Genomic DNA, 10664 nt, shown 5'->3' with positions numbered 1-10664 from the left:
AGAGGAGAAGTATTAACAGGTGTGTGTGTGTTAATTTTGAGCTCGGACTTGTCAGCTTCATCTCTCCGGACGGTCAAAAGAATAAAAGAGATTATAAGAAGGAATAAATCTAGTTGGTCGACCTCAGTGTGAAGATGCAGAAGCTTTAAAGCTGCAGTCGGTAAGTCTTATAAAAGTAAGTAAGACTGTCACTATGATCACTCTGGGGGGGGGGGGGGGGGGGCGGCTTGTTTGAGTTCTTCACTAAGGCCTTTAATCATCCATGTGACCCAGACCCATTCATCCAGATAGTGTGAAAAGTAGTTGTGAAGCTACAGTAAGGCTATTTCCCTTTCAACATTAACGTTAGCCAGAAAGCTAATTTTACAGTCTTGGAAATCTGAAAGGGCTCCTACATTTGAAATGTGGTTGAGAGTAGGAATGGGCCGGTATGAGATTCTGGCGGTATGATAACCATAAGAAAAAATATCATGGTTTCACGGTATTGCGATTACAGCTCTGAAATGTTCCTAAAAGGCAGAAAAATAAAGACAGACATATTAATTTAACTTGAATATACACTGTAATGACAGTGTGAGGGGTCGTGATACTCTACGCTGCAGCTGCACCACCTGAGGGATTTCTGACCTTTCCACTTCCTGTCTTTGACCAGACTAAAAACAGCTCATACCTCAGGAACAGTATGTTAGAAAATTTGGCGGTTTCAGTTATCGTGGCTTTTTCAAATCGCGGTATACCTTGAACACGGTTATCATCCCATGCCTAGTTGAGAGAAATGGGAAATGCATTTACACTTGGAGAAAATCAGGTACATTATATCTGCTAAAGAGGAAACCTTTTTTAAAATCTGGCAACCTTTTCTAGATTTAATGCCTAAATTAAATGAATTAATGCTATTCTGTTATTTTATACATATGTCCTGTTTGTCTCATGTCAAAAAACTCCTGTCCTGTTCTGTTTAGCATCTCCAACTGTTGCTAATATGTCACTATCTAAAGACAGCATTACATGAAACTAGTAATATGGCTCATTTAGCCCCACCTACTGCTCCTACTGCAAATTACCAGAATCCACCGAGACCCGACAAAAAGACCAAATCAGAGCCAGGATTGTGTCTGATGGAGCGTCTGACAGCTGACAGCCCCCTCCCCCTTCCTCCTCACAGCCCCCTCAGCTCAGTCAAGCTCATATCTCTGAGTTTCTAGGTAAGGTATAGCCATGTGAAAGTCACTGTAAAAGGTTTTTATATCTAGCTGTGTGGAGTGTAGTTTTACCGATCGGGTGCACGTGGACTTTGGAGGCAGGGGCAGGAGTGCGAGAGAGGGAGGGGGAGGGGAGGAGGTATCTGAAAGTTGTACTTCTTCAAATTTGATGCTAAGTCCTCTCTCTCTACTCAAAAGTTACCAACTGCAGCTTTAAAACATTCAATCAAATATTAAAAGAATCAATCCTGAAACACACGACAGGAAGTCAGTGGAGAGTAAATCCACTCCTGGTTATAACGTGATCAGCTCATCTGCATTTTATAAAACATGCATTTTTTAAATGTTCTGAAATAATCATCAACTACAACCTTCAAAGAGCTCAACACTGCCTGCTTTTTAAAAGACACTTGCCGCGAAACTAAATGTTCACTGGGTCAAATAAACTTTAGATAGCAACTAGGCATGGGATGATAACCGTGTTCAAGGTATACCGTGATATGAAAAGTAGTACAATAACTGAAACCGCCAAACTTTCTGTCATACCGTTCCTAAAGGTATGAGCTGTTTTTAGTCTGGTCAGAGACAGGAAGTGGAAAGGTCAGAAATCCCTCAGGTGGTGCAGCTGCAGCGTAGAGTATCACCACCCCTCACACCGTCATTACACATTCAGGTTAAATTAACATGTCTGTCTTTATTTTTCTCCCTTTTAGGAACATTTCAGAGCTGGAATCGCAATACCGTGAAACCGTGATATTTTTTCTTATGGTTATCATACCGCCAGAATCTCATACCGGCCCATGCCTAATAGCAAACCAAGGACAATAACTCACTGATATTACTTGTCACTTTACAAATGAAGAAATGTTTAGCCTATCTTAAAACAACACCACCAACAACAGTCAGGAAGATAAATGATGATATAAAACCTGTTTTTCTTGCTGTAATCATTCCTCCTGTTCATACGGACCATTAGAAGATCCTTTCATAATAAGATAACAATGGAAGTGATGATGAGGGGACAAAATCCACAGTCCTCCTTATTTGCAAAACAAATGTATTTAAAAGTTGATCTGAAGCTAATATGAAGCTTCACACGTCCAAATGAGTCAAAGCAAGTAGATATCTTTCAATGTTACAGTCTTTTTAGCGTCATTCATTTAACCTCTCAGCTTCAAAATAAAGCCAGTTATCGTATTTAATTTGGGTAAAAGTCAAAAGGGCAAGTACACATTTTTAAAAGGCTGTCTTATAACAATAGCTCAGAGGCCCAGATGGACTTTGAAACCAGTTTTTTCTTGCTGTAATCATTCCTCCTGTTCATACTGACCATTAGAAGATCCCTTTATAATGCATTAATAATCTAAATGTGCAAAAATGTAATTTAAAAGTTGATCTGAAGCTAATATGAAGCTTCAGCCGTCCAAATGAGTCAAAGCGAGTAGATGACTTTCATTTTACAGTCTCTTTAGTGTCAAAGTCTCTCTTTTTGTTACTATACTTCCACCACAGCTCAACAGAGGAAACACAAAGAGGGAATTTGATGCTATAAAGACTGTAAATGTGTCAGATATCCTCTTAATATGACTAACTCAGACTACTGAAGCTTCGTATTACCTTCACATTTAAATACATTTTTGTTTAAAACTTAGGGCTGCTATATAATCATGATTATTTGGGTCAAAATTGAAATCACAATTATTAAAACTTTTTTTTTTTTACTTTAGAAACATGCTGCATTTATTAGCCATTTCTTTTTTCATAGAGCTGAGCTGGTTACCATGACGATAGTTCACACAACACATCCTGGTTTTTAATAATTAGTTAATAAACTCCGCATCGTCTGACGGAGACTGGAAACTCTGCACTTTTATTTACACTTAAAACATTTTGCCATGTGTTTCAGCTTCTGTCAAACTAACGGAGCTGTGGTGGCTTCCGGTCTAAGCTTTTCAAAATAAAACCTTTGTTATTGAGCGCTATCTCATTATTATTAAAAATCGTTTCCCTTCGATTTTATTAGTTTTGAGATCGTTTTGCCTCTAAATCAAATTTCAATTAATTGAGCAGCCTTATTAAAACTAGGGCTATAGATTTCATCCCTCATCACTTACACAGTGAGCACATTAGGTGAAGAACTTCAAAACACTCAGTAAAAAACAGGAGGAATGATCACAGCGGAGAAAAAAACTGTTTTGGTTTTGGGCTCCTTACTGTTGTTTTTAAAAACTTTGAACTTGCCCTTTAAAAAAAAAAAAAAAAAAGGACAGCTCTGGTTGTTGTGTCACTCAAACACACCCAGTAAACACAGCAGATGAGTATAGTTGTGCGTTGGTGTTGAAATCAAACAGAAAAAATAAATCTTAATAAGTAAAGATTCCTCCGGGGGGGGGGGGTTGAGGTCGAGGCCGTTACCTGATGTTCATCTTGTGGGTGCTGAAGCCCAACAAAGGGTCCAGCACCAAACTGGTGGCCAGGTCATCGGTCTCACACAGCTCCTTCACACTCATTCTAGTGCATCCGTCCATCGCCTCCCACCATCAGCATGCTGCAAACACAGGGGGGAAAAAAAAGAGAAGAAGAAGAAAACTATAAAAACAACAGCGACACCAGAGCAGAGTCATGTGAGACTGTTTACAAGCAACACAACTATCATCATGTTTTTGACCCCGTCTGTTTTGACTGTTCCTTACTTCCTCTTTTCTTTTCTCCCTCTTACCTTCTTTCCTCCTTCCCTCCCTTCTTTCCTTCCTTTCTCCCTTCATCCTTTTCTCTTTCTTTCCTCCCCCCTACCTTCATCCCTTCCTCTGTCCTTCTTTCCGTCCATCCTCTTTTCCTTTCACCCTCCCTCCTTCCTACCTTCCTTCCTTTCGTTCTTTTCTGTCCTGCCTTCCTTCCTCCCTCCCTCCTTCTTTCCTTCCCTCTTTCCTCCTTCTCGCTCTTTCCTCCCCCCTATCTTCCTCCCTTCCTCTGTCCTACCTTCCTTCCTTCTTTCCTCTTTTCCTTTCACCCTCCCTCCTACCTTCTTTCTTTCCTCCCTCCTACCTTCCTTCCTTCTTTCCTCTTTTCCTTTCACCCTCCCTCCTACCTTCTTTCTTTCCTCCCTCCTACCTTCCTTCCTTCTTTCCTATTTTCCTTTCACCCTCCCTCCTACCTTCTTTCCTTCCTCCTTCTCTCCCTCTTTCCTACCCCCTACCTTCCGTCCCTCCTTCTCTCTCCCCCCCCCACCTTCCTCCTGTCCTCTGTCCTTCTTTCTTTCCTTCCTCTTTTTCTTTCTCCCTCCTACCTTCCTTCTTTCCTCCATCCTTCCTTCTTTTCTTTCCTGCCCCCCCCCCCTCCTTCTTTCCTTTCCTTCCTCTTTCCCTTTCTCTCTCCCTCCCTCCCTCCTACATTCCTTTCTTCTTTCCTCCACCCTTCCTTCCTTTCTTTCCTCCACCCGTCTTTCCTTCCTTCCTTGACTCGAGGACAACAGGAGGGTTAATACAGAATGGAAAACTAACAAGAGGCCTCAGAGCAAAATAGCCCTTAAAGAAATATAAAATTGCCCTTTGAATTTGGATGACTGGGGGGGGGGGGGTGTTTTAATTACCCTCGTAAATAAACAGTTAAAGCCTTTTTTTTTTTTTTTAACAAGAGTGTGTCAGGATCAGGATCAGGACGTTGCTCTGTAGTCAAAGTGCAACTCTGAAATGTCTGGGACAGCACAAGCCCTTAGAAGTACCTTCAGAAAACGCTGACGGAGCGCATGTTATTTTAAACCACGGAGTGCCACACTTAACACGACGGACAATCAGCAATGTGGCGGAGAGGTTGAACTGTGACGCAACTTTTAAAAAAATTAAAAATATGCATTAAAATGTGTAAAAATACTGTAACAGGAGGATTATAACTCAGTGTGAGTATTTCTTGCATTACAGGTTCAGCTACTCCCTTCTTCTTCTTCTTCTTCTCTTTTTTTTTTTATATGAGTCATTGAATATTTGACTGTCATGCAAAACAGAACAAGAGTATTTCCCAACATTTGAGAGAGCGAAAAAAGGAAAAACCCACACTGGAAATGATCCAAAAACACTCCTGAAACATATTTCATGAGGGTAATAATAAAAAGTTAATTTCCCACCCTGTCGGTTGTGCTACCTGTAGTACTCTCATATTAAAACCAGGACACTGTGGCATGTAAACACCTCGTTCAGGTTCGTAGTAGACTAAATAGGTCGCTGAGATTAGAATCAGATTTTTTATTTTTTTTCCTCTGAGTTGTAAGTAGTAGGAATTCAATGTGGTCCAGATGTCAACAGGAAAAACAATAAACATGCAGACTTAAAAAAAATAAAAGAAATAAAAACACAAAGATAACAGAGTAAGAAAGAGAAGGAGAGACTCTGCTTACTGAGATAATAAAGCTATGTGTGTATTATAAATATATATATATATATACATGTTTATTTATTTACTTTATAACATGTGCAATAATAATAATAATAATAATAATAATAATAATAATAATAATAATAATAATAATGAGAAGAAGAAGAAGAAGAAGAAGAAGCTCAGGTATCTTATCATTCAACACAACTTTAACTCCTGTATATAATGTTAATATTGTTCTAGTAATGTCCATTTATTGCTTATTTATTGTTCTTTATTCTTTCTATTATTATCCACTTACTGCTGCAAAAAGGAATTAAATGATTGTATATTATCTGCATGTATATTGACATGATAAAAAACTATTTGTGTGCAAAAAAGCTGCAAATAAATAGAAGTATATACATGTTTATTTATTCATTTCTTCTACTTTAAAATAAAAAAACAATATCAAACTCGGGTATCTTATCATTCAACACCACTTTACTCCTGTATATAATGTTAATATTATTCTAGTAATGTCCATTTATTGCTTGTGTACTTATTTATTTATTTATTGTTATTAATTCTTTCTATAACTATCCACTTACTGCTGCAATAATGTATATATTTCTCCACTGTGTGACTAATAAAAGAAACATCTTCCTCTCATAAAATAAATAGGAGTATATACACATGTTTATTTATTCATATTTTCCACTTTAAAATAAAATAACAATCTCAAACTCCAGTATCTTATCATTCAATACCATTTTACTCCTGTACTTAATGTTTTTCTACTATATTTTGTATATACTTGGTTTGTGTAGTATTACTTTATTATATTATTATTCTTTCTATTATTATCCACTTACTGCTGCAATAATGAATTAAATTATCATATATTATCTGCATGTATATTGACATGATGTGTGTGCAAAACAGCAGAATATAAATAGAAACATATACATATTTATTTATTATATATATATATATTATTTAGTCAATTTAAAATCTGTGCAATAACAATATCAAACTCGGGTATCTTTATCATTCAACACTAATATTACTCTTATACATAATGTTACTATTTCTCTATTATATTTTGTATAAACTAAAATATCCACTTTGCTGCTGCAATAATGTATATTTCTCCGTTGTGTGATTAATAAAGGAACATCTTAAATGATCATATATTATCTGTATGTATATTGACATGATACAAAACTGTGTGTGCAAAAAAAGCAGAAAATAAATAGAATTATATATTTATTTTTTTAATTAATTAATTACTTTTTATTTATTCACTTTATAACGTGCAATAACAATATAAAACTCGGATATCTTATTAAACACTAATATTATTCGTATACATAATGTTACTGTTTTCTACTATATTTTTATTATTTATTGTTTTTAACTCTCCATTTACTGCTGCAATAATGTATATTTCTCCACTGTGTGCCTAATAAATTAATAACTTAAATTATAATATATTATCTGCATGTATATTTACATTATATTCTTCTTTTTTTATTTAATAAATAACTATGCGTGTGCGAAATGAAGAGCTGCACAAACGATAAGAACAGATGATAAGAAAGCCCGGATCCTGTGAGTATCACCGTGCAAACAGGTCTATGAATAAGTTTCTCACGCTAGTGCATGTAAACAGCATGCCTTAAAAATATGCTTGGTACTCTTATGGAGTTGTGCATCCCAGCTGATCCCAGCCTGCAAATAAACAAGTTACTCGATCATTTGCTGACTCCCACCACAAAAAAACACCCTGTGGTCGTGCGTGCTGTAAAAACTAAGCTTGCAAACAACCTAACCTGAGCTTGTTAGTTAGGAATGTGTCTCGAGCTTTAGCACCTCGGCTTGCTGTGGAAAATACGCCTGGCAATCAGCTGGAGTACGAGGGGTAAAAAAAAAAAAAAAAAAAAAAAAGAGGGGCGCTAACTAAATAGCAGCTAGGCCTGCAAGCTAACAGGGACTGCAGCGGTGATGAAATGCAGCAACTACGAGGGAAGCTGTGCAGCAACCTGCAGCTATTTGGGTGCATGCTGCGCAATAAAAGAGGTTAAAAACTTACCTGGGAGTGTTTTGTAGTCAACGAAAGTCGTGTCAGATGGACTGTTTTTCTTCCTTTCGCTCCCCTGTTCACCTGGGCAGGGAGAGAGAGAGTTAGCCTAGCAGCTGCTGCAGCAACTAGCTTCCCCTATCCGTGTCCGACCAGACGAGAAGGAGAAAACAAAAATGGAGCCTCCTCTTCACTTTGTAGGAACTTGCTGGGGATTTTTAGCGACTGCAAATCCCAGTTTGAACACTAATATGCAGCATAAGGTGATGACAAACCAGTTGGGGAAATGTATGTAGCTAACTAGCGTTGCACAAGGCTCGTTTAGTAGCAATTGGGGAGAAGAAAAAAAAAAGTTGATGAGCGACGTCCACTCAGTGCAACCGAACTACCGATGGACCCGCCCACATGCTGCTTGATTGGCTATTGGCTGAATTCGAGTGCAGAGCTGTGATTTATTGGTCGGGAATGTTTATGGGCGGGGCTTCGAATGCGGGTATGTTTTTTCTCCCTCTTCTTTAGAATGTTGATAACAGAGCAGAGGTGAGTGTTTATAGGCGGTGCTTCCAATACGGGTATGTTTTATTTCTCCCTCCTCTTCTTTACAATGTTGACAACAGATTAGAGGTCAATGTTTAGCTGTGTGCATCCATGCAGCGCAGAGATGCTGTCACGCGGGAGCAATACTACACTACTACTAGCTATTGTTTGCTGTGTTTTCACCTTTTTACATTGCATATTGCACTTTGTTGCTCTTATTGATTGTTAATATTATTATAAAGTTGTTTTTTAATTGTCTTAAATGTTCTTGTGGCTCAGGGAGTGCTGTCTAAATTTCGTTATATATTGTTGTCTGACCCTCACTGTAATGACAATAAAGCTATTAAAATAAATATACCCCACCTGCTACTATATATATCACACTTATGTCACACTTACTATTAACCTAGAAACATTACAGTACCCGCTATACCTATGAATAATATATATTTATTTAGTTTAAAATTCTGCACATTTCACTCATTACTGTATATTTCAACTGGCTGTATATACTGTACAAAACCACCCACTATATGTCCTTAAAGTAACATGTATTTTTAATTACCATTGAATATTTATTTCATCGCTCTGCACCCTTTCACTTCTTCTTTGCACCATTTGTAGCCTGTTAACAGTTCACAGAAACGGTTTCACTTGTATATATATATATATATATATATGTTTTTTTTTTGTTATTTTAGATATTCTTTAGATACTGCAGTATGCAAGTATTTTAGTATTATTTATTACATGCTGTATATATATACTTATAATTGTTTTAACTTTCATGACACACAACAAAGAAAGCAAGCAACAGAAATATAATAAATCTATACACACACACACACACACACACACACACACACACACACACACACACACACACACACACATATATATACACGCATAACAACACAATATAAGCTAGGATGTATGTTTATATACTCACACTAACAATAAAAGCACATTTATAAAGCGATGAGATTATGAGATTATTATGAGATTATGTCTGCTATGATCCCCTCTAGACATGTTTGATGCAAAAAGCTATACTTTAAATATTGATTAGTGTCTGATTTGATTACTCCATAAAAAGTTATTATTAGTTATTATCTTGTATATATAGATAGATAGATAGATAGATAGATAGATAGATAGATAGATAGACCTCTATATTCAATGGGAAAAAACTAAAAACTTATCACTAAAAATACCCAAAAGTTGTACTAATAACACAAATATGTTTATACATGTAATAAATAATAATAAAATAATAATAAAATGCTCAGTGTGCAAAAAGCGCCAGTAAAAGTGAACTGCAGCATCTTAAAAAATATCTAAAATGACATTTATTCCTTTTCTCTCATTAAATATTCCAAACTCTGAATATCTAAATGTATTTCATATCAAATGTTTTCCTAGCTGTTTACTACTTTACTGTAAATCTCAGTTTATTTTCTGTATGTGTGTAAGTTTCCACATCACACTGAGTCCAGGATTGACTTCCAAACTAGTTGTAATGTCAGAAATCCTCCTAAAATCTGATTTTTAATGAGCACAGAGAAACTTTCCACTTTTCACTCGATGAATATAAAAACAAACTCTGCACAGCGATGCTAAAAAAACAAAAAACAAGTGTAGAAACAAGAAGGAGAAACATTTTTAACTGGAGGGGGACCTTACAGTAAGAACACTTATTATTTACATATCATTTAAATTAATGAGGAGTTCACACAACACTGGATTAGTGTTTCAGGGAGGTACAATTCAATTTCAGAGGGGACATTTATTACAGTTTACAGGCTGTAATTAGAAGTGAAGCAATCAGTTTTTATTATGAACCAGTTGTGATGACGATGAGGATGTGAAGCTGCAAATCATCATGAGTCCACCACTATTTAGTTTTTGGCCACAAAAATCTGAACAATACTCATAAATAAATTGAAGGCTTTGAGTCAGATAAAGAGATCAGATGAATGAGAATACAAAAACCATGAGGTCGATAAAAGCAACTAATACAATTAAGAAGGAAGAAGGAAGGAAAGGATGGAGGGAGGGTGGAAAGAAGGAAGGAGGGAGGAAAGAAAGAAAAAGAGAAGGAGGTAAGGAAGGAAAGGAGGGAGGAAAGAAAGAGAGAAGGAGGTAAGGAAGGACAGGAGCGAGGGAGAAAGGAAAGGAGGGAGGAAAGAAGGGAGGAAAGAAAGAGAGAAGGAGGTAAGGAAGGAAAGGAGGGACGGAGGAAGGAAGAAGGAAGGAAGCAAAGGAGGGAGGAAGGAGGGAAGGAAGAAGGAAGGAAAGGAAGGAGGGAGGGTGGAAAGAAGGAAGGAGGGAGGAAAGACAGAGAGAAGGAGGTAAGGAAGGAAAGGAGGGAGGAAGGAAGGAAAGGAGGGAGGAAAGAAGGAAGGAGGAGGAAGGAAAGGAGGGAGGGAGGAAGGAAGGAGGGAGGAAAGAAAGAGAGAAGGATGTAAGGAAGGAAAGGAGGGAGGAAAGAAGGA

The 10664-nt window shown here is 37.1% G+C and overlaps 1 protein-coding gene across 1 annotated transcript in view; it reads right to left on the bottom strand.

Annotated features, from left to right (window-relative positions):
- The window catches only part of kmt5c (lysine methyltransferase 5C), a 21361-nt gene extending 13147 nt beyond the window's left edge, over positions 1–8214 (bottom strand). The window contains exons 1-2 of the mRNA XM_053338925.1: positions 7645–8214; positions 3618–3750 (exon numbers count right to left, since the gene is read on the bottom strand). Of these exons, the coding sequence (XP_053194900.1) occupies positions 3618–3730 (113 nt within the window). The 5' untranslated portion in view covers positions 3731–3750; positions 7645–8214. The remainder of the gene's footprint in view (positions 1–3617; positions 3751–7644) is intronic.
- Between the last annotated feature and the right edge of the window lie 2450 nt (positions 8215–10664).

Source organism: Scomber japonicus, chromosome 18 (assembly GCF_027409825.1).
Source record: "Scomber japonicus isolate fScoJap1 chromosome 18, fScoJap1.pri, whole genome shotgun sequence".
NCBI lineage: Eukaryota > Metazoa > Chordata > Actinopteri > Scombriformes > Scombridae > Scomber > Scomber japonicus.
This window is presented reverse-complemented; position numbering and strand designations above follow the sequence as displayed.